The sequence below is a fragment of the Nicotiana tomentosiformis genome, chromosome 4 (assembly GCF_000390325.3).
Source record: "Nicotiana tomentosiformis chromosome 4, ASM39032v3, whole genome shotgun sequence".
Lineage (NCBI taxonomy): Eukaryota > Viridiplantae > Streptophyta > Magnoliopsida > Solanales > Solanaceae > Nicotiana > Nicotiana tomentosiformis.
In genome coordinates, this window is record NC_090815.1 from 82349015 (window position 1) to 82374071 (window position 25057).

General features: G+C 37.9%; 2 protein-coding genes across 2 annotated transcripts; one reads left to right on the top strand and one right to left on the bottom strand.

The window, feature by feature from the left end:
• The first annotated feature begins 1923 nt into the window (after nt 1-1923).
• Nucleotides 1924-2403, top strand: LOC117280487 (uncharacterized). The gene has a single exon (XM_033660200.2). It carries the CDS (start codon nt 1924-1926, stop codon nt 2401-2403), a length of 480 nt encoding a protein of 159 aa, XP_033516091.2.
• A 3403-nt stretch (nt 2404-5806) lies between these two features.
• LOC104111955 (metal transporter Nramp7.2-like) lies at nt 5807-10218 on the bottom strand. The gene is made up of 13 exons (XM_009621774.4): nt 9982-10218; nt 9822-9900; nt 9623-9663; nt 9456-9534; nt 9250-9354; nt 8773-8882; nt 7315-7496; nt 7178-7247; nt 6933-7106; nt 6733-6837; nt 6512-6643; nt 6332-6427; nt 5807-6222 (listed from the first exon to the last, which is right to left on the bottom strand). Exons 1-13 carry the CDS (start codon nt 10093-10095, stop codon nt 5893-5895), a joined length of 1617 nt encoding a protein of 538 aa, XP_009620069.1. The 5' UTR covers nt 10096-10218; the 3' UTR covers nt 5807-5892.
• Nucleotides 10219-25057: the final 14839 nt, after the last annotated feature.

A 25057-nucleotide genomic window follows, 5' to 3' on the forward strand; every position in this document is an offset into this window, starting at 1 on the left:
TATTCTACGAGTAGAGTGATTTTATTTTTTAAGGCTAAATGTATGGTTGTAAGGGGTATTTAGCATATTTTTCTTATATTCGAGATTCTAGTATGGAGGTTCCTTCTATGGACTCGGTACCAATTGTAAGAGAGTTTTCGAATGTGTTTCAGGCGAATTTACCGAGCATGCCACCCAATAAAGATATTGATAAAAGACTTGGTTCTAGGCACTAATTCCATTTTTGCTCCTCCACACCTTATGGCTCCAGCCGAGTTGAAAGAGTTGAAGGAACAGTTGCAGGATCTGCTTGATAAGGAAGTTATTAGATCGAGCATTTCTTCTTGGAGTGTGCCAGTATTGTTTGTGAAGAAGAAAAATGGTTCTATGAGGATGTGTATTGGTTATCAATAATTCAACAAGGTTACTATCAAGAACAAGTATCCATTGCCTTGTATTGATGATTTATTTGATGAGCTTCAGGGTGCCAAGGTATTGTTCAAGATTGATTTGAGATCCGATAATCATCTGGTGAAGATTAGGGCTTTGGAAGTCCCTAAGACAGCTTTTAGGACTTGATATGGTCATTATGAGTTCTTAGTAATGTCCTTTGGTTTGATTAATGCACCAGCGACTTTCATGGATTTTATGAACCGAGTGTTCAAGCCTTATTTGGATTTATTTGTGATTGTATTCATTGATGATATTTTAGTTTACTCATGTAATAGGGAGGAGCATGAGAGGCACTTGCGGGTTTTACTTTGGACTTTGAAAGATCATCAACTTTCTGCTAGGTTTTCAAAGTATGAGTTCTGGTTGGACTCAGTTGTATTCATGGGTCGTGTTGTGTCTAGCGATAGTATCAAGGTCGATCCTAAGAAGACTGAGGCGGTTCAGAATTGGCCGAGACCAACTTCAGCTATAAAGATTCGGAGTTTCTTGGGTTTAGAAAGCTACTATCATCGCTTTGTTGAGGGATTTTCATCTATTGCAGCTCCATTGACCAAGTAACTCAGAAAGGTGTTCCCTTTAGATGATCTAATAAGTGTGAGGAGAGTTATTGAAAGATGAAGGTTACTCTTACTAAGGCTCCAGTGTTGGTGCTGCCCACAGGCTCAAAGCCCTACATTGTGTATTATAATGCTTCGTGCATGGGGCTTGGTGCAATTTTGATGCAGGATAGTAGGGTGATTTCCTCTACATCTTGACAGTTGAAGACCCATGAGAAGAATTATCATGTTCATGATTTAGGATTGGCAGCTATTGTACACACGCTCAAGATTTGAAGGCACTAGTTGTATGGTGTGTCGTGTGAGGTTTACACCGATCATCGCAGTCTTCAACACTAGTTTAAGTTAAGGATTTGAATTTGAGGCAGCGTAGATGGCTTGAGTTGCTTAAGGATTATGACATCAATATCTTGCATTATTTGGGTAAATCAAATATGGTAGCAGATGCTTTGAGTAGAAAGACAGAGAGCATGGGTAGTTTGACATAAATCCACCCAAGGAGAGGCCTTTGGCTATGGATATTCAGGCCTTCGTAAATAGATTTGTGAGATTGGATATTTCGGAGTCTAGTAGAGTTCTTGCTTGTGTTGTAGGGCAGTCGTCTTTGTTGGAGTGCATCAAGGCTCACTAGTTTGATGATCCCCACTTGTTGGTGTTAAAGGAAACAGTGCAACAAGGTGGCCCAAAGAAGGTTATGATTGGAGATGATGGTTTTATGCAGCTTTAGGGTCGAATTTGTATACTGAATATTGCTGGTTCGGGGGATTTAATTCTTCAGGAGGCTCATAGTTATGGGTATTATATTCATCTAGGTGTCATGAAGATGTATCTTGACTTAAAACAACATTACTGCGGCGAACAATGAAGAAAGATATTTTTGGACATTTTTCATGATGTTTGAATTTCCAGCAAATGAAGTATGAATATCAGACAGATGGGTAAGCAGGTGGAATTTAGTACTGTTTTCCACCCGCAGATAGATGGTCAGTCTAAGAAGACTATTCAGACCTTTGAGGATATGTTGAGAGCCTGTATTATTGGTTTTGAAGGCCATCAGGAATTTCTATCATTGGTGGTGTTCGCTTATAGCAATTGCTATCAGCCAAGCATTCAGATAGTGTCGTATGAGGTTTTATATAGTAGGCAGTGTCGTTCTCCTATTGGTTGGTTTGATCCTGGTGAGGTGAGGATGTTGAGTACGAATTTGGTTTGTGCTGCTTTTGAGGTGGTAAAGTTGATTCAGGATCTTCTTCGGACAGTGCATAGTATGCAGAAGAGTTACACAAACAAGAAGGTTTGTGGTGTGGCTTTTACAAAGGGCGAGAAGGTACTTTTAAAGGTTTTAGCCAATGAAGGGTGTGGTGAGATTTGGGGAAAAGGGCAAGTTGAGCCCGAGGTTCATTGGCTCGTTTGAGGTGTTAGAGAGAGTTGGGGAAGTTTCTTATAGGCTTTCATTGCCTCTCAACCTAGCACGGGTACATTCTATATTTCATGTTCGATGCTTCAGAAGTATTATAAAGACAAGTCGCCTATATTGGACTTCAGCACGGTGCAGCTTGATGAGAATTTAACTTATGAATAAGAGCAGGTAGTTGTTGCAGATCGATAGGTTCAAAAATTGAGATCTAAGAAAAATCCTTATGCGAAAGTGCTTTGGAAAGGGCAATCAACTGGGGAGGCTACTTGGGATCCGAGTCCGATATGAGGAGTAGATATCCGCATCTCTTTGCCAGTTCAGGTACATTTTAATATTCTTTTGAGGACAAACGCTTTTTTTAGAGATGGAGAATATAGAGAATCGATAGATAGTTTTGAGTTCTATCTTTCCATTTCATGATTTGAGGCCTTGAATAGATTCATTTTATGTTTTATGACTTGTGTACATGGTTCCTTTTGATTTTCAAAAAATTTATGTGTTCTGGAAGAGAAATCATTTTTTCTAGAGTGTTGATGTTGTTGGAGTTGACCACGGTTAATATTCTTGGTAAACAACCCCGAGTCGGTATTTTAACGATTTTTGTAGATTTATATGATACTTTTAGACTTGTACGTATGTTTGATTTGGGTCCTGAGTGAACCGAGGCACTTTCAATGATTATAGTTGAAAGTTGAAAAGTTTGAACTTATGAACTTTGGAATTCCGTTTTGATGTTTGAAGCTTGGCTTTGATATTATTTTTGGCATTTTGAGCCTTCGAGCAAGTTCGTATTAGGTATATCTGAATCCTGGATCTTCAACTGATGGTACCCCAATCTCAAATAAATCTTCGAAAATACCCGAGCACACCCAGATCTTACCACCGAAATCACTAAAACATGAATATATCAAGAGAACTGTGATTTCCAACTAAACAACAACAGGTAAAACATTTCAATTACCATCTAGCACGAAGAAAATACATCTCTATGCCTACATGTTAGATATACATGTCAAATCAACAACATCTATTTACCATTTAGCATGAGAAACATATATCTCTATGCCTACATATCAAATACACATGTCAAGTCAATAACATGAGTTTCGAGATAGTTCGGATGATTTTGGGAAGTTTTCATTGCCAGTGTTGTTGTAATCGCATTTGCGATGACAGGTTCGCAAATGCAAGGTCGCATTTGCGAATGTCGCCTCGCATTTGTGAGAAGAAGGGGTAGCTCAGGTAGTGTCGCATTTGCGATGCTATGATTCGCAAATGCGATGTCGCAATTTCAAAGGGAGAGTTGCATTATGCGATTGTGAATGCTCAAGGGAGAAGTATCGTTTGCAGTCATTTGATTGCATTTGCAAGCTTCACATTTCTTTCGCATTTACAACATCTGCAGCTAGGATAAAGAAGGTTTTGGGATTGGTTTGATCTTCTCTATATTTTAGACCTAGACTTCGTAAGGAAGATATTTTTGAGAGGATTTTCTTCCAACTTCAAAGGTTAGTATTTTTAACTTAGTTTTGATTAGTTTTCATAATTTCCCATAGATTTTCATCCTTAAATCTAGGATTCCAAAGAGTATAAAATGGAATTTTGGTAGAAACTAAAGAAAGTGTGTTTTGGAGGTTTAGACCTCAATTTGAGGTCGGATTTTGAAATAAATTACATATTTGAGCTTGGGGAAGAATAGGTAATCGAAATTTTGATCTAGATTACTGATTTTTTTACCACGTGGGACAGGATTGAATTTTCTAAATAGGGTAAAGGTTAACCCTTTTTTATACTAGGAGAGTTTTTAAAGTTTGTTTTGACTTATTTGAGTAATATTTGGCTAGATTCAAATTTTTTGGAAACTTGGTTTTAAAAAACAAAGGTATTGGAGTATTAAGCTTATTCCGAAAAGAGGTAAGCATATTGGTTAACTTTGACTTGGGGAAATTAGGTTGTAAATGATTTACTTGCTATGTGCTAAATGTGTTAGAGATGGCGTATATGCATGGTGACGAGTGTATATGCATTTGTCATAGTTTATAGCATGCAGGTAGAATTAGTTTTACTCGTGCCTTTGTTTATTTCTTGTACTATTTTCTTATGTTATGCTGGATTGTAAGGCTACTTCATTATTCACATGTTAATGGTCATGTTGTGGGCTCTTGTTGAGATATATGAGTAAGATTGGCTCTTGAAAATATTGATTTGCTTATTTTACCTTGGTCATGTTCATCTTTTCCTTAATGAATGATGCTTAATCGTCCTCTTTGATATTATATTATGTACTTTGTCATGTTCGATTGCTTGTTGGGTGTTCCCATATAAATTGGTATGTTGGATCGGGTTGCTCGCCACAACAATATGGCTATTGGATCGGATTGCTCGCTGTAACAGTATTATGTTGGATCGGACTGTTCACTACAATGAATATATATGATGCGAATTCTTGTGTTTCATTAATGATATTGTCTTCCTTTGTGGAATTTGCTTCATAAGATCATGCTATATTGTTATTCCGTGAACCTTTTATACTTGTTCTTTTAGTTGGTATTTTCCTTATGTATTCGTCTTTCTTCGTTTTACTCGTCTTTCTGTTACTTTACTCGTTGTTCTACTGTTTATTTTCTATTTATTACCTGCATAAGTTGTGATTAAGTACGTATTTTGTCGTAGCCTCGTCACTACCTCGTCGAGGTTAGGCTCGATATTTACTGAGTACATTGGGTTGGTTGTACTCATACTAAACTTGTGCACTTCTTATGCAGACTCAGGTGTTGGCACCAGCGGAGTCCCGAGAGGTGCTTAGCTTGGATACTTGGAAGACTCAAGGTAGTGCTGCTTATCCGTTCGCAGGCCTTGAAGTCACATTTTTATATTTCTATCACTATTCCCCTGTTTCAGACAATATTGTAGTTATTTTAGACCTTGTATTTATCACTCTCTAGAGCTCATGTATTTAGTGACATTAGTCTTGGGGTGTTGTTTAGACCGTTGTAATGGTTTTAGACTTATTATATAATTTCGAATCTTTTACTCTTTATTTATGATATTATATCGTTAAATATTTAGTCTTGTCTCTTTAATTAGTGTTAAGGCTTGCCTAGCAAGTGGAGTTAGGCAGCATCACGACCTCTTGGCTGGGATTTTGGGATGTGACATTTAGGTATTTTCTTGAGATATATTATAATAAATTTTAAGCAACAATCAAAATAAATATTGTATTTAAATTGATAATACAATGAGAAACAATCACCCAAACAAACTGTTAGAATGAAAGTTGCTATGACACCGGAACGGTTTTGGATATGGGAGGTTTGGTTGCTTACTCAAGTGATCCGATTCAAGATTTGGGTGACGAACCTAGTTACAAACTAATGCCAAAATCGTGCGAAATTTGAAATAGACACCATAACACACGCCCCTTTTATTTTATTTTTGGACAGAGCACAAAATTAAGAGTGCAAAGAGTTACAATGAGAATTAAACTTATTGTGGAAGTGGGATATCAGCAAGATCCTCTCCATAAGGAACACGATCTACCAATTCCATATTGTTTATTCCATCTTCCATATAGCGTTGAGCATTTGGATTGTCCTTAATTGGGTCAATGTAGGTGACAACAGTGTCTTTTCGAAACATAAGGTAAATCACTGACAGAATATAGATAGCCATCAACGGAAATACTACGATCCCAATGAACACATTTCCAACTTTAGGCAAATTGTTGTGTATTAGCCAATCTACAAAAGCTGTGGTGAGGTAGTAGATATTGATGCCGATGATCCCTAGCCCAAGTATCCACGAGATCACGATAATCTAAATAATCAAAGAAAACGAAACATTAGTATTCGAGAATCTATCTAGCCAAGCTTCTAGAATCTGTTTATTTTGAAAAACGATTGTGATTATAAGGATCGTGGCTTACATAAATTGAGTTCTTGTGTGGTCCTAACTTGGTGGAACTGCTACTGAATTTGAGCAGTGGAATTAGAGCAAATGGAAGTTCAAAAGAAAGGATCATCTGAAAAATGGCGCAAAAAAGGTTATTTTTTCCTTTCAAAAATGTAAAAAGGATGTAAAGAAAATAAAAGGCAGTAATATTAACTGAAGCAATAATGATTAGCCTGCCAGCTCCAGATGATCCTCCAATAATTGAAACAACGAGGCTTGGAGTAATAGCAATAAGCCTAGTAACCAAATTCCTTAACCATGTCTTCATCTTAAGATCCAAGAATCCCTAATTCACACAAAACAATATGATAATTAGACATTATTTATAAGTATTGTAATGATAACGAAAAAGGATTGAAAAATCTGTACACTTACTTGCATGATAAATTGGCCAGCATAAGTACCAGTAATGGTAGAGCTTTGTCCCGAGGCTAATAAGGCAATGGCATAAACCGTAGAACTTGATTTTCCAAGTACATTCTGTGAATTAAAATTAAACATAATGTTAACCAGTTAGTTAATTTATCATTTTGGAGAAAAGAACAAAAATATTCCAGGGCAGGATTGTTGTATACCTTGAGAAGAAAAGAAGCAGAGTTCAAAGTGATATCACTGCAACTATCTTTATTCTCTTGAGAGAGATTGTCAGCTCCGCAAACAGTACCAGACACAGAGATAACTGCCACATTGATTAGGAAGGCTACAAAGAGTGCAAATCCACTCTCTATCAAGAAGTATTTACATGCATCCTGCAAATTAAATTCAACATCATTTTTCAGTTCTTTCCTCTACAAGAAAAACTTTAAATATTGGAACTTACATTAATGCCACGAACTGAGTGTGGTATTTTCCTAGAGAGCACAAGGGCTGAGTGAAGAAAGAGGTTGTGCCTGTAAATATATAAAGAGAGAATTAATGACAAGTCATAGGAGTATATAAAATGAGTTTGAAACTTACGGCATGACGAGAGCACCCAACAAGGCAATAGCATCAGCAGTGGCGCCATTGCCATTAAGCTTAGGAATGAACATTCCTTTGAGGACTTCCTTAGCAGGAGGTTTCACATAACTCATTTCCCCGAAGAAGCACGCTGCCATTACGAATACTAGCACTGCTATTAGCAATTCTAGCTTTCTCACCTGTCCCCAATAATAATCAATTATAAAACCAACCAACAAATTAAAAGTACTAGAATACACCCAAACAATTAATCTCATTCATAAATTAAGACAAACTATAACGCGTACGCAATCTGTGGTTTTATTTATAAATATTGTAAATAAAATATTTAATAAGTTTCATTGAACATATAACTACAACATTTCATTTGCCTAGAGTTAGAGTTTTACAGAAAACATCTAACTTTTAGTTGAATATTATTTATGTGATTTATTAACAATCTCCCCCGAGTAGAGTGGTTGAGGTAATTAAGTTAATTATTCAGATTAGTCTCAAGAGTTGAAGTTATTCACTACGCTTAATTATTCACATAGTTAAAGTTTGGATAATACTTGTTTAAAATAATGAGTTTGAAATTAAAATTGATGGACATAAAATTTACTAGAAAATAATATTAAAACTTTATCGGTGAAAACTGCAATTTTACTTGAAAACTCCTCAAACAAATGTTTCTAAATATTTTATAACAGCCAAAATTGTAAAGCAAATACTGTGCAATTGCCTAATCAATTTGTGAAGTACATGATAGTGGACCCTACCACATCCCGAATCCTTCGATTTATGACCTGTTTGGCCAAGCTTCTAAAATCAGCTTATTTTGAAAAGTGTTATTTTCAAAAGTACTTTTTTTAAAAGTGCTTTTGGTGAGAAGCAGTTTGTGTTTGGCTAATTAATTTGAAAAACACTTTTGAGAAGTAATGTGTTTGGCCATACTTTTGAAAACTGTTTCTAAGTGTATTTTTCTCAAAAGTGCTTCTCAAAAAAATGCTTTTGGAGAGACTATTTTTTTTTGCTTCTTAAAAACTATTTTTGCTTCTCCTCAAATACACTTTTTTTCCTTTCAAAAGTTTGGCCAAACACCTCAATTTTTGGCTAAAAGTGTTTTTTGCTAAAAAAAAAAAAAAAATTACTTTTGACCCAAAAATAAACTTGGCCAAACATACTATTAGTTATGTATCAAAAAAAGTTTTCTCAAAGTAAATTAAAAGTTAAAACATTTCCATTCTTTTCTTCAAATAATGCATGTTCAAATGCGTAACGAAGTTATGTGTTACACTATAGTGGACCCTACGATATCCCTGAATCCATGAGGATTTAGTTATGTATCAAACAAAAGTTTTCTATATGTAAATTAAAAGTTAAAACTTTTCTTCTAATCTTTTTGTGGTTGTTTGGGGGTGATAGGAAAAATAAAATAAAACATGAAGGGGTCCAAAAGCAATTAACCAAACTTACCCCATATCTCTGCAGGCCAATGAAGAGGAGAGTACTCACACCAGTGCAAAGAACTCCAACCCAAACAGGAATATGGAACAATATATTAAGAGCAAAAGCTGTCCCAATCACTGCCGGAAGGAAGACATATCATTTAATTAAAAAAAGTTTATTTGATAGATAAAGTGTAAATGACCTTATACTTTCAAGTTGTTTCTTTAAAATTAATATAGAAGTATGTATGTCATATTCATGCATTTATACTCAAACTCTAATAGAACAAACAAAAAAAACGAAGACAAAAAAAGTTTATATTAAAGTTTAGTACAAAACATTATTGGGATCATAAGTAAACTAATGTTTTATTATCTTACTACGTAAAAGATTCCATTATATTATTTCTATTATACAGAAAATCATTGACTTGATAAGATTATTTGATCGTCTGTCCATTTTTCTTTTAAAAGAAAAGGTATCTTTAATTCATAGAAGGCTTGCCTTCAGGAATATCTGCAGCTATGACAGCAACCTCAGCTAGAATCCATAGACAGTACTTAACAAATACTGGGTATTCAGCCCTGCATAATTCTGATAAATGTTTGCCTGGAAAACAAAAATGGGAGGAAAGAGTTAAATTTTCATAGGAAATTAAATATGCAATAATAAAATGTGAATGTAATGTATTGATGTTTAGACTAACTTACCAGTGCTTACTCCAAGATTAGCAGCAAGTGATTGAATAATAAGAGCAAATATCAATCCAATGAGAATCACCCAAAGAAGCTGAGAATTTGGAGGAACGAGTAAGATATATATATATATATATGCTAGCTAAAGTTTTGGCCATACCAAAGTTTATCATTTTGATTACCTCATATCCATGGTTTGCTCCTGCTTGCAAATCAGTTTCCACTATACCATTAATTTGCAACAATATTAACAAATTATTAGTTTTAAACCAACTGAAAAGAAAAACTAGGCATAAATAGTTGAAGTGTTCTTACTTTTTTATGGGAACTAAAAAACTTTCAGGCACGTAATTAAAGAAAGATATATAAGTCATGACTTACAATTTCCTGGATCAAGATATGCCAAGGAAACAAGGAAACCAGGTCCCACGTATGCAAAGAAATTTTTCCAGCCATGTTTCTACATAATTTTCATGAGAATTTTCAAGATTTGTTTGGGAAATTTAAGAACAAATAAAATAAAAATGAATGAAGGGAAAACCTGGGGCTCGTGATAATCATTATTAGGATTTGTGGAAGAAGGTAGTGGACTCTCAGCTACTGCTACAATTCTCTTGCTTCCTCCATTGACTTGGTTTTGTTGGTTATTCTCCATTCCTTTTTTGGTTCTCTCCTTTTCACACACTTTGATTCCTATACTCTATGTTTACTTAGATGTTGCAATTCTTGTTATTTATAGTGCACTAGTTTGAACACATTGTTGTTCTGATGTCAGGTAAACGAGAAGGCAAGTAAAGGTGTTTGGGATTGGTGGGATCGATGACATGGGGGGATTGGAGAGGGGCCTGCGCATCTAAAAATAAAATAATAAATACTTACTCGCACTCGATCTTAATTTACATCAAACGAAATAATTTAATTAACCTTAACACTTAACAACTAATTAAAGTTTTTATATATATATATATATATATCATTTAACCATTAATTAAGTGAAATATATGTATATATGAAAGACATATATTTCTCGTATTCATTGATTTAATATAAATATCCATTTCGGAGTAAATCTTTACCAAAATGAGACTGAAAATTTGATAGAGTAAAATTACAAGAACATAATGCAGGGCCAGAAATATAACACTAAAGTGAGTCATGGGGCATGCCATAGGTAAGAGAGAGGTCTCTTTCATGCCTTGATTAAGAAAAGCTATGGGTAAGGTTTTTTTTTTTTTTTTTTTATATATATAAAATTCATTCTAGTGCTAATTATTACTAGTAATATTGTGCTAGTATCATTTTGATGGATGGTTTGGGTTTGACCAGATGTTATTTTTATGGGAAAATTGCCAAATATATTATTCTACTTTGATATATTGTTCACATATACTCTTTATTATACTATCGGGTCAAATTTACTCTTACCGTTAGCAAAGTTTTTAAATTTGCCCTCTAATCTAAAGGAAAGTCCCCAAATCCCAAGTTCCTCCTATTTCCTACAATTTTTTCTCACAAATTACTTATCCCTACGTGTGCTCTACCATATAAGAAAATATCCTCGACAAGTTAATTTCTTATTCCACTTGATTATTTAGAGCAGGAAGACTTACCAAACTTGCCAACTCCAGGCATGGAAACACTAGTAAATATTTCTTTGAAAGGATGTTCTGAAGCTGGACATAAATTTTAACAGATCATTTAATTTAGGATTTCTCAAACAATACTAAAGAATCATATGTCACAAATTTCATGCAAAAGTGCTTTCGCAAGCAACATTTGCATCAAATGACATGCTAAATCCGAAAGAGAATGCATTTACATGGATACCTACGGCCTTGTTATGCTTGTAGTCCATAAACAAAATAGTAAATATTAGTAACAATTTCATAAGCGAATGCATTTCGACCACCTGAAGAATCAAATAAATCTCTTCCAAATTATCTACGATATTTCACTCATCCTCATTCTGTTGGAGACATACCCATTAACTGTGAATTTCGCGTTTCATATATGGTTTGAGCATAACCAAAGACAAGGGGAATAATTATGTTGTAACTCCGCACTTCCATTTATGGTGGATTACACGAAGTAGATGACTGATTTGTGGGAAGAATTGCAGTAAATAGAAAGGATTTGGGGCTTTCCGTTAGGTTAGAGGGAAAATTTGAAAACTTTGCTAATGGTGAGGATAGATTTGATCCAATAGTACAATGGAGAGTAAATTTAAACAATATATCAAAGTAGGGGTATATTTGGCCCAATTCCCTATTTTTATTAAAACTGCTCGATCCAGCCAATAGTTATCAGCTGATTTGCTGTTGTATCGGTTGAGTCTCCAGTGGTATAGGGAATCTCTTGTTTTTTTATATTATTTTTCCTTTCATTCTGGTATTAATTAGTTGTTCATCGCCATGGCTAATTTAAGATATTTGATAGGTATAGCCCTAAATCCTGAATTATTTGCTAAGTGGACAAACTGAAGATTTGTAAGGCTTAAATAATGGCGACTAATTATACTGATCACCTATCCATTCAAAAAATAAAGAGAAATTAAGAGAAACTAGAATATAGTTTGTCAACCAAAAGTTTGCTTATCAGAAGTGGCCCAATGACGATTTTGAGACTACTTGTAGAATATAGTCAACTTTAGAGTTCTGACTTCTGACCAGTACTTATCTTAGTCATCTCAATTTGTTTATAAATAATACAGAATAGATTTGAAGTCGGGAGGAGATAAAATGGTTATCTCTGTTCATTTAATTTCTATTCTACCTTGAGCAGACAGCTGTAGCAGTAGCACAGACTTAGTTAGGCTTTATTTTTCTTTGATTTCCCGCAAGTAGGGGTGTACAAATCGAACCGAAATATCATACCAAACCGAAAAGTCAAACCAAACCGATTAAAAAACCCGACTAGGTTTGGTTTGATTTGGTTTTGTATTTAGTAAAAAAATTCAAACCAAACCGACATATAAATATATAATTTTTTTATATATAATTTTAAGACTTTATATAGAATTTTAATTAAAAGATGTTTAGAAATATTTAAGATCCTCTCATGGGATATAATATTTAATAGAACTATAAAGTGCATTTATTTTTATTTACTTTAAACAATAAATTATTCACTTTCTTATTATTTGATTGAAATGCGTCAATCATCTATTTATTCTTTCATATTCATATGTCAAGATTTATTATATATTTTTCGAATTTGAAGTGGTATTTCGATAATCTAAAATTATATATAACATATCATTATTTAGGTATCATATTGATTTTTATGTTTAATTATTAAATTTGGTTAACCCTGAAAGCGTACATCAATCAAATATTATTGTTAGACGACTAAGAAAATAAACTATTATGTGTTACTAAAAATGTTTCTCCCATAAGATCACTTTAATAGATCATATATTTGTTATTTTTTGTTAATTTTTTGTAAACATATATTCACTTACCAAAATTTTATCTATAACTTTAATAATGCAAGATTGAAATAATATTCATGTAACAAAAAAACCGAAAAATCCGACAAAACCAAATCAATCCAAACCGATATAATTGGTTTGGTTTAGTTTGATAAAATCTAAACCAACCCGATCTATGTACACCCCTACCAATAAATCCTAAAAGACTAGGGTAGTCCCCTTAACATTACTTAATGCATCACTTTAGTACTACAAGGTGTAACTTGTGAGGAAGAGAAGTCCTCTTCCGACTTAGTTCATGCATTGTATACATATAGTATAGATGCACAATTAGATTAATAGGTAGAGTCAAAATGGTCCCTAATGTATGTTCTTTGGATCCATTTGGTCCCTAATATATAACACCTAATGGAAAAGGTCCTTAATCTATACAAAAAATGTATTGTTTTGGTCCTAAACCTAAAACTAACCGTAAAAGTAAAACCTAACCAGCTCCTTCATCCATCGAACGGTCACCATGCCACAGCCAACCGCCGCATTTCTTTATTGATTTTCCACTGCCACTTCTGTTGAACCATTCTTTATGCTTCACTTCTCCTACCAGAGCCACTGCTATTTATGGATTCGGAATTATAGCATTTTTAAATTACGGGATTCTAAATTAATAGTCAAAATACAAGAATCAATGCTACCTCCACCCCTGACTGCTACAGTACTAGTCTTTCACGTCCTACTCACCACCATAACAAATACCTGAACAACCATAACTACACAACTGCAACTTTACTTTGCCCTTCAAACCCAATGAAATACGCATCACACCACTATAAAACAAAAACTTTTCTACCCATCTCTTTTCCCTGAATTTTTCTCCATAAATACAACCTTATTCTTCTTCACCAAAAATAGCTCCTTTCAAATTTACGAGGTTCGTCGGAGTTTTTAGGTGTGACGGCTTCGTCGAAGGAGGATCATGATTGCCAACAAGAGATTGCCTTTGATCATTAAATTTTAACAGAGAGCAAAAACTAATTTCAACTCAATCTCTTTATTCTTTTTTCCTTAATTACACTTTAAGAAGATTAAATTCATATCCACTTGAAACTAAGATATTGTTTACCCGAAAAATAGATGACAATTGAATTTATATGCGGTTCTAAGGATATGTAGTATAATTCGGTATAAATTGAGAAAATATATAAATGAATATCGAAATAGACTATAAAAGCAATGAATGCAAACCGAATGAATGAATTAGCATAAACCTTCAAGTTTTATCACTCTCAAACTGAATGGAGAGTAACTGATAGGAGAATAATATGACTAAATATCAAAACCAGAAAAAGAGAGTATATTGCCTTATGTTCTATGAATCTGATTGAATCTACCTACAAATAATCAGACCCCACTTTATATAGTGGGGAGGTCTGATTCTGAATTTAATTTTTAGAGTACAGCAAGGAATCCCATGATAAATTAATTAATTAGCCTCTCCTTGATATGATGCGTGATTTCCGCCGAGATTCTCGCCCAATTGTGGATATTCCGGCTTTCTGTTTTTTGGCTGGATAAGCTTTCCTCGATCGGTCTCTATTTAGCCCGATCTCGATCGAGGCCGATCTTAATATTGACTGGTCTTTATTTTGCTCGACCTTGATCTTAGTCTATCTCGATCTTGACCCGCCTCCATTTTGTTTGACCTTTGGGTCTCGAGCTCGGTAACCTAACTTCATATCATGGCTTGACATTACACGAAGTCGTACCTTGGTCTATCATGTTCCAATCTCGATTATTCATACGAAGGGCAAACTCGGTTTTGACCGTATACAGATAGTCCCTTCGTTTCTCGGAAAGATGATGACGATAAATGATATGAATTTCTGAATTCTAAATTCTGACTCGGTGGGTGACGACGTCAGCGAAGAGCCCGATTATGACGTATGTGACAAACGTCCCGTCGGTTTAGTTACCAAGGCATTAAATGCATGTCAGTCATTGGTCGGACATTACCAGTTTTGAACCGTCAGTTACAAAAGTCCACTCCTTAAATCGGTGCAAAGTTACTTGTAACTTATCTAGGTATATTTGCATTCGGTCTTCTCTAATTTAAAAGATTCCGTTAAACTGATTCACTACGAGGAGGGAGTCATATTTGACCTCAATCACCTCCGCTCCCAAGCCTTTGGCTAGTTCGAGACCTGCAATCATGGCCTCATATTCGGCCTCATTGTTAGTCAAATTCACATTTCTAATAGATTATCTAATCATGTTTCCTGTGGGTGGTTTTAGTACGATGCGAAGCTTGGACCCTTTTGTGTTCGAGGCACCATTCGTGAAGAGGGTCCAGATTCTTGAGGACGTACCCGAATTTATCAATAGCTCTCTTTCAGCCTCGGGTACTAGGGCCGGTGTGAAGTCATCTACGAAGTTTGCCAAAATTTGAGACTTAATTGCTGTTCGGGGTCGATATTCGATATCATACCCGCTGATTTCTATGGCCCATTTGGCCAACCGTCCCAAAAGCTCGGGTTTATGCAAAACATTTCGAAGTGGATATGTTGTTACAACACATATGGGGTGACATTGAAAGTATGGTTTTAGTTTCCTAGAGGCGCTTATCAAAGTGAGCGCCAATTTTTCTAGGTGGGTATATCTAGTTTCGGCCTCACCTAAGGTCCGGCTGACATAATAAATGGGAAATTGCGTACCTCGTTCTTTCCGGACTAGGATTCCACTTATCGCTACTTCCGATACTGCCAAATATAAGTAAAGTTGTTTGTCTGCCCTTAGTATGTGAAGCAGCGGCGGGCTTGATAAGTACCGTTTAAGCTCTTCCAAAGCCTGTTGGCATTCTGAGGTCCATGTGAAATTATTTTTCTTCTTTAGCAACGAGAAAAATTGGTGGCCTTTATCGGAGGACCTCGAGATGAATCGCTTTAGGACGGCCATGCGCCCGGTTAACCTTTGCACGGCGTTATGTTGTCTACCACCGTGATGCCATAGAGGTTGATCTCGATTCCTCGGTTCGATACCATGAACTCGAGAAATTTCCCTGACCCGACCCCGAATGCATATTTTTTCGGGTTTAGCTTCATGTTGTACTTCTTCAATACACTGAGAGTTCCCTGCAAGTGCTTTAAATGGTACTCTGCTTGCAGGGACTTAACTAGAATGTCATCAATGTAAACTTCCATAGATTTTCCTATTTGTTCTTCGAACATCCGATTTACTAGGCGTTGATAAGTGGCACCAGTATTTTTAACTCGAATGGCATTACATTGTAGCAGTAGGTACCATACTTAGTGATGAATGAGGTCTTTTCTTGATCATCCTTGGGGCATGCTTTATTTAATGTCATTCTACTAAGCTTGTTCCCCGTTTTAGGGACTACTACTATGTTTGCTAACTATTCGGGGTATTGTACTTCACGGATTGACCCTATTTTAAGAAGCTTTCGTCTTTTTCACGACCCAATACCTTACTCAACCGAGTACCAACGTAACGTATTTTTCATATCATACTATCATTGATAAATGAGCCGGAGAGGCTGTCATGAGATAAGTAGAATAAAATATGAGGGAATACTTGTCATAGGACGACCCAACATGTAATACAAACTTATAAATATGACATACGGTATAAGACCAAAATGGTCACTCGTATACTGAACATAGGCCGACAAGCCATACAACCTTTCACATACATGACATATGTCTACAAGCCTCTAAGAGTAGATAAACGGCATAAGGCCAGGAAAGGGGTCCGACATACCAATCAATACGTGTCCAATGTATACTGACCAAATAGGCAACTTCGGAGCAAATGGAGCGCACCAACACCTTTCGCTGAGCTGATAGCTTACTTGGAGGGCTCTCAACCTGTCTATCGGGACCTGCAGGCATGAAACACAGCGTCCCCAGGCAAAATGGACGTCAGTACAAATAATGTACCGAGTATGTATAGCTCTGTGAATCATTTCATATTTATAATGTCATGTGTATGCGTATAAATGTCATACCATGCATAGGTATATGCGTTCATAACATCATCAAGCCTCTGAGGGCATCCCATCATATCATCTCGGCCACTGTGGGTAAATCATCAACGTATACCAGTTGATCAGGTGGTGGTGCGTATATAACGCCATAACCTTTTTCCATATCCCATATACATATAATATACGCGTATATAACGCCATCTGGTCATGGGTCAATGTACGTGTATAAATACATGAAATGCATAAGAAATACGTTAATAAGATTTCTCAGAATGTCATAAAATCAATATGCCTTTCGGATAAACTTTATCAAATACGTATTTTTCTAAGACCCATGAACAGAAGATATAATAATGATTCACATGGGGAATCAAGAATATAAACACCCTTAGTACTTCTATGAATAGAGTCATTTATGAAAATTGTGCGTTTACTCATTTCGTTTGTATCGTATGGATCATGCCAAAAAGAAAGAAGGGATAGCCTTAACATACCTGAACCGATTCTCTTGACAATCCTTCTAACACATGTTAATTGCGACGAAACACGTAACTACGGATTGAAGTAGGAGAAAATCCGTATGATATTCTTGAGAAAGATTGTACCGTGCTCCCTTAGAATTGAAAATCCGTATGATATTAGTGGATGTGGGCCCACTTGTGATGACTAAGCCACAAAATTTCCTCCAAATGTTACATTACCATATAACTTAAGAGACACTATTTTGTCCAAATCTTGCTGCCACGTTGGAGGGGGGATTTTCCACCCAATAATTATCCACAATTCCTTAATTACATTGTTAATCTTCCACCCAAAAATTCATAATTAACCAAATATCCACATAATTTAAATTATCTCAAATTACTTAAAATACTACTCACTTTTAACACACTTTATGCACCTTACTATCATGGTCATGTGGTACCTTTTATGGCACTAGTCCATAAATACAAGGTATTATAGCTTGGATCATATTTTATCCCCAAATTGCCAAACTTCGACAAAACTCATTTTCTTCAATTTGCTTACCCTCTCACCTTCACGAATTTACTCATCACTTGTTTGAAATAGCATAATACTTATAACCTCAAAATAATCTCATTCCCGAGCTTACGTCGATTAACTTACGACGAAACTTTAAGTACGAAAATGCGGGATGTAACATCTCATTTCTGATATTTCATCAATTTACTTATGGCATACTTTCACGTACAAAAACATGGAGTGTAACAGTCTTTGACGAAGGCATGTTTGACCTCGGACTGGGGTCTTCTTTTTTGCTTCACCTGATGGAACTTCGGATCCCAGCTTAGTCTATGGGTGGTGATTTCCGGTGGGATCCTTGTCATGTCGAGATGGGACCAAGTGAAACAATCCATGTTAGCTATAAGAAATTGAATAAGTTTTTCCTAAGCTTGGGATTTAACCCCACGCCCATGTATACCTTTTGTTCAGGCAGTTGTTCGATTAATATGATTTGCTCCAGTTCTTCGACCGTTGATTTGGTAGCGTCGGAATCATCGGGGACTATGAAGGATCGAGGGATCCCATAATCATCATCTTCGTCACACTCCTACATTTCTAGTTGGGTCGAGGCCGACATTTGTGATTGCTATTTGGTCTCTTCCTTCGATTTTGACCCCTTTGCCGATGAGAGTGACGATATCGGAATCACTTCGTCGACGGCAAATATTTCCTCTGCGGCGGGTTGCTCCCCGTAGATTGTTCTGATTCCTTCTGGTATTGAGAATTTTAGAACCTAGTGAAGGGTCGAGGGTACTGCTCTCATGTTGTGGATCCATGGTCTCCCAAACAGGGAGTTATACCTCATGTAGCTCTCGATCGCATGGAATTTCGATTCTTGGATGGTCCCGGTCACATTTATTGGCAAAGTTATCTCGCCCTTAGTAGTTTCACATGCCATGTTGAATCTGTTTAGTACTAGGGTCGCGGGCACGACCTGGTCCTGCAGACCGAGTTGCTCTAGGACCTTCGATCGAATGATGTTGGTCAAACTACCTGGATCAATTAACACACGCTTAACTTGAGTCTTATTCATGAGTACAGATATTACCAGTACATCGTTATGGGGTTGTATGATTCCCTTTGTGTATTCGTCGTTGAAGGACAAGGTTCCTTTCGGTATGTAATCATGAGCCCGAGATTGCTTCTCCCTTACGATCTAGACTTTAGTGCGTTTAAACACTGGCCCTTGGGGAACATCGATCCCTCCGATAATGTCACAACCCAAACTCCCTCTGTATAACATCGTGACGGCACCTAGTCTCTACAACTAGGTAATCCTAACAAATTGCGGAAAATAACAAAACGAAAGTAAAACTTGGCAACTAACAGCAGCGGATAACTAAATAACTAGTAACAATGCCGCTTGGCATGTATAATAACCAACACTCTAGTAATACATAGTATTCCCAAAACCCGGAACATCATAAGTCACAAGCTACAGAAGAAAACTAGTATCTCTATACACCAGAGTCAAACAAAAGAAGTACGAAAGGTAAATGACATAGGAGAGAATAAAGGGGGACTCTGAGGTCTGCGGATGCGGCAAATGTACCTTGAAGTCTCCATACAACATCAAGCACTCCCAGCTAATAGCGGGGCTGATAAGAAGTACTTGGATCTGCACACAACAAAACATGTGCAGAAGAGTAGCATGAGTACACCACAATGGTACCCAGTAAGGGCTAAGCCTAACCTCGGTAGAGTAGTGACGAGGTCAGGTCCGAGCCCTATTAGGGTATAATAACAAGAAATATGATATAATAAAAATGAAGTAAAACGGAGAATTTAATAGAAGGAATTCACAGAGAAATAACAACATACAACAATGTGAAAACAATAGGGGCACTCCCAAGATACCGTCTCGTTGTCCCAAAAATAAATATGCTAGGAGATTTCCCGAGAAACTGCCTTGTAGTCTCAAAAGTAAATGTACAAGGAGAACTCCCGAGGTACCGCCTCGTAGTCTCAAAAGTAAATGTGCAGGGAGAACTCTCGAGGACCGCCTCGTAGTCTTAAAAGTAAATATACAGGGAGAACTCCCCAGGAACCACCGCGTAGTCTCAAAAGTAAATGTGTAAGGAGAACTCCCAAGGAACCGCCTCGTAGTCTCAAAAGTAAATTTGCTGGGAGAACTCCCGAGGAACCACCTCATAGTCTCAAAAGTAAATATGTAGCTCAAACCGATAAATACAACAATTAACAGCAAGATTTCTACAGTTATACTAACAAAGAACAAGGAAAAGCATGAAATCAAATAGGCATGATTCACAGAGTTCAAATAAGCAGTTAAAGCACATAGACATGCGATATTAAACTAAACAGGATAGCTACACATTGAAATAGCTCAATGTAGAATGGAAAATAGGCTAATATTCATTTAAACGGTATAACTCAATTTAAAGGAAGGACAGATTACTACTCAGTAAAGTAAATCGGGTTTTACAATAAATAGCATGTGTACGTACTCATCACCTCACGTACACGATGCTCACATATCACAACAGTACCAAATCCTAAGGGGATTTTCCCCACACAAGGTTAGGCAAGCCACTTACCTCGAATCATGCTCAATCAATCGGTAACAATGACTTTTTCACGAATATCTGACTCTGAATGGCCCAAATCTAGCTAAAAATAATTACATATCATAAATACAACTATAATAGACTAATCTAATTAATGAAATCAAGACTTTAACAAAAATTGCGAAAATCGTCCTAAAAAGTCGACTCGGGCCCACATCTCGGAATCGGGTAAAAGTCACGAAATATGAACACCCATTCACTCACGAGTTCACCCATAACAAAATTTCAAAAATCCGACACCAAATCCCTAACCTCCAACTCCCAATTTTCACCTTAAGTACACACTAACTAGGTGAAACAATAAATGGGGAAGCAAGATTATTGATCAAAAATAAGTACAAGGGACTTACCTCAAGAAATCCCTCAAAAATACTCTCAAGAAATTGCCAAACCCGAGCTCAAAATGTCTAAAATGAGCAAATATCGCGAACCCTTGCATTTCAGTGTTTTGTCCAGAAATTGCGCACCTGTGGACCACCAGTCGCACATGCGACACCGCCCCTGCGGAATTTCCATCGCATATGCCAGATGGCTTAAGGTCCAAAGATCCGCTTCTGCAGACCAGGGCATGCACCTGCGGGCCCGCTTCTGCGGATGACCTTCCGCATCTGCGACTCTGCACATGCCGCCCCTTCTCACTCTTGTGGTCAATCCTCCGCATCTGCGGATGCGCAGATGCGGATCCCCTTTCGCACATGCGCTCACAAACCAGCTTGACCAAACCGCACCTGCGCTCCTCCTTCCGTACATGCGATCCCGCACCTGCGGTCTCCCCTCCGCAGGTGCAAAAACACCAGAAACCAGAAAATCTTCAGCAACTAGCCTAAGTCCAAATTCAATCCGTTAAGCATACGAAACACACCCGAGGCCCCTGGGACCTTAACAAAACACACCAAAAAGTCCTACAACACCATACAAACTTAGTCGAGCCTTTAAATCACATCAAACAACGCTAAAATTACGAATTACACCTCGAATCAAGCCTAATAAACTTTAAAGTTTCAAACTTCCACAATTGATGCCGAAACCTATCAAACCACGTCTGATTGACCTAAAATTTTGCACACAAGTCATATTCGACATTACAGACCTACTCCAACTTCCGATATCGGAATCCCACCCTGATATCAAAAAGTCCACTACCGGTCAAACTTCCGAAAAATTCAATTTTTGCCATTTCAAGCGTAATTTAGCTACAGACCTCCAATTCACAATCCAGACATGCTCCTAAGTCCAAAATCACCCAACGAAGCTAACAGAACTGACGAACCTCCATTCTAGAGTCGTCTCTACATAGTTCCAACTACGGTCATAATCCTAAGACTTAAGCTTCCGTTTTAGGGATTAAGTATCCCAAAACACTCCGAAACTACAAACAAAACCTCCCGGCAAGTCACATAAGCAAAAACAGATACGGGAAAAACAGTAAATAGGGAATCAAGGCTATTACACTCAAAATGACAGGCCGGGTTGTTACATCCCCCCCCCCCCACTTAAAACAATCGTTCGTCCTCGAACAATCACAGAGACATACCTGAAGTGGTAAAAAGATGAGGATAACGGTTGCGCATATCATGCTCGGTCTCCCAAGTCGCCTCCTCGACCGGCTGACCCCTTCACTGAACCTTCACGGAAGCAATGTTCTTTGACCTCAGCTTATGCACCTACCTGTCCAAAATGGCCACCGGCTCCTCAACATAAGATAAATCCTTGTCCAACTGGACAGAGCAGAAATCCAACACATGAGACGGATCGCCGTGATACTTCCGGAGCATAGAAACATGGAATACTGGGTGAACCCCTGCTAGACTGGGAGACAAGGCAACCTCCCCAACACGCTGCAACACCTCGAATGGGCCGACAAACCTTGGGCTCAGTTTGTCCTTCTTTCCGAACCTCATAACACTCTTCATGGGTGACACCCAGAGCAGGACCCGCTCTCTAACCATGAATGCAACATCGCGAACCTTCTGGTCTGCATAACTCTTCTGTCTGGACTGGGCTATGCGAAGTCGATCCTGAATCACCTTCATCGTATCCAGGGCATCCTGAACCAAGTCTATATCCAATAATCTAGCCTTACCCGGCTTAAACCAACCCACTGGAGACCGGCACCGCCTCGCATATATGGCCTCATACGATGCCATCCGAATGCTCGACTGATAACTGTTATTGTAAGCAAACTCCGCAAGTGGCAAGAACTGGTCCCAAGCAACCCTAAAATCTATCACACAAGCACGAAGCATATCCTCTAGTATCAGAATAGTGCACTCGGACTGTCCGTCCTTCTGAGGGTTAAATGTTGTGCTCAACTCAACCCGAGCACCCAACTCATATTGTACAACCCTCAAGAACCGTGATGTAATTTGTGTACCCCGGTCAGAAATGATAGATACCAGTACACCATGAAGCCTGACAATCTCACGGATATAAAGCCAACTACTTGGAAGAATAGGTAATCATCACAGGAATGAAATGAGATAACTTGGTCAGCCTATCCACAATCACCCAAACTGCATCAAACTTCCGCTGAGTCCATGGAAGCCCAACAACGAAATCCATAGTGATACGCTCCCATTACCACTCCGGAATCTCTAACTTCTGAAGCAATCTGCATGTCTGCTAATGCTCATACTTTACCTGTTGGCAATTTAGAAACCGAGCTACATATTCCACTATGTCCTTCTTCATTCTTCTCCACCAGTAATGCTGTCTCAAGTCCTGATACATCTTCGCGGCACCTGAATGAATGGAGTACCGCGAACTGTGAGCCTCCTAGAGAATCAACTCACGCAACCCATCTACATTGGGCACACATAGCATGTCATGCATCCTCAATGCACCATCATATCCAATAGTGACCTCCTTAGCATCACCGTGCTGAAGCGTGTCCTTAAGGACAAGCAGATGGGGGTCATCATATTGACGCTCCCTGATACGATCATAAAGAGAAGACCGAGAGACCACACAAGACAATACTCGACTCAGCTCAGAAATATCCAATCTAACAAACTGGCTCATAAAGGCCTGAACATCTAACGCCAATGGCCTCTCTACTGCTGGTAGATATGCTAAGCTCCCCAAACTCTCCACCCGGTGACTCAAAGCATCGGCCACTACATTGGCCTTCCCGAGATGGTATAAAATGATGATATCATAATCCTTAAGCAGCTCTAACCACCTCCGCTGACGCAAGTTAAGATCCTTTTGCTTGAACAGATGCTACAAACTTCGATGATCGGTGTAAATCTCACAAGGGACACCGAACAAATAGTGCCACCAAATATTCAAGGCGTGAATAATAGCTGCTAACTCAAGGTCATGGACAGGATAGTTCTTTTCATGCACCTTCAGTTGTCTGGATGCGTAGGCAATAACCCTACCGTCCTGCATCAACACCGCGCCGAGACCAATCTGCGACGCATCACAATATACAGTATAAGACCCCGAACTTATAGGCAATACCAATACTGGGGTTGTAGTCAAAGCTGTCTTGAGCTTCTGAAAGCTCTCCTCACACTCCTCTGTCCACCTGAACGGAGCACCCTTCTGGGTCAGCCTGGTCATAGGTGCTACAATAGATGCGAAACCCTCTACAAATCGACAGTAATACACCGCCAAACCAAGAAAACTCAGGATTTTCGTAGCTGAGGACGGTTTGGGCCAACTCTACACTACTTCAATTTTCTTCAGATCTACCTGGATCCCATCACTCGATACTACATGACACAAGAATGATACTAAGTCTAGCCAAAATTCACACTTTGACAATTTTGTATACAACTTCTTTCCTCTCAAGTTTTGTAGCACAGTTATCAGGTGTTGCTCATGATCCTCCCGAGTCCGGGAATACACCAGGATGTCGTCAATAAATACAATGACGAATGAGTCAAGATAAGGCCGGAACACACTATGCATCAAGTGCATAAAAGCTGTCGGGGCATTGGTCAGCCCAAAAGACATCACAAGGAACTCGTAGTGACCATACCGAGTCCTGAAAGCAGTTTTCGGGATATCTGGCTCCCGAATCTTCAACTGATGATAGCCTAAACGTAAGTCAATCTTGGAAAATACTCTGGCACCCTGTAACTGATCAAATATATCATCAATACGAGGCAATGGATACCTATTCTTCATTGTAACTTTGTTCAGCTGGCGATAATCAATGCACATATGTATAGAGCCATCCTTTTCATCACAAACAAGACAGGAGCACCCCAAGGTGACACACTGAGCCGAATGAATCCCTTACCAAGCAACTCATGTAAATGATCCTTCAACTCCTTCAACTCAGGAGGAGCCATACGATACAAAGAAATGGAGATGGGCTGAGTGCCCGGCAACAAATCAATGCCAAAATCAATATCTCCGTCGGGCGGCATGCCCAGAAGATCAGCTGGAAACATATCTGGAAAGTCCCTCACTACTGGGACTGACTCAACTGTAGGGGCATCAATATAGACATCTCTCACATAAGATAGATACGTGTCATAGCCCTTCTCAACCATTCGTTTAGCTTTAAGAAATGAAATAACTATGTTGGGAGTATACTCTATGGTACCTCTCCATACTAATCGTG

Excerpts from the sequence above, each read along its gene's own strand:
- LOC117280487 (XM_033660200.2), top strand. The coding sequence starts at position 1,924 with ATGGGTAAGCAGGTGGAATTTAGTACTGTTTTCCACCCGCAGATAGAT.
- LOC104111955 (XM_009621774.4), bottom strand. The coding sequence starts at position 10,095 with ATGGAGAATAACCAACAAAACCAAGTCAATGGAGGAAGCAAGAGAATT. Across the intron at positions 9,535-9,622 it reads GAGCAAACCATGGATATGAG|CTTCTTTGGGTGATTCTCAT; the intron begins GTAATCAAAATG and ends CCAAATTCTCAG. Across the intron at positions 7,248-7,314 it reads TTGGGTGCTCTCGTCATGCC|GCACAACCTCTTTCTTCACT; the intron begins GTAAGTTTCAAA and ends ATATATTTACAG.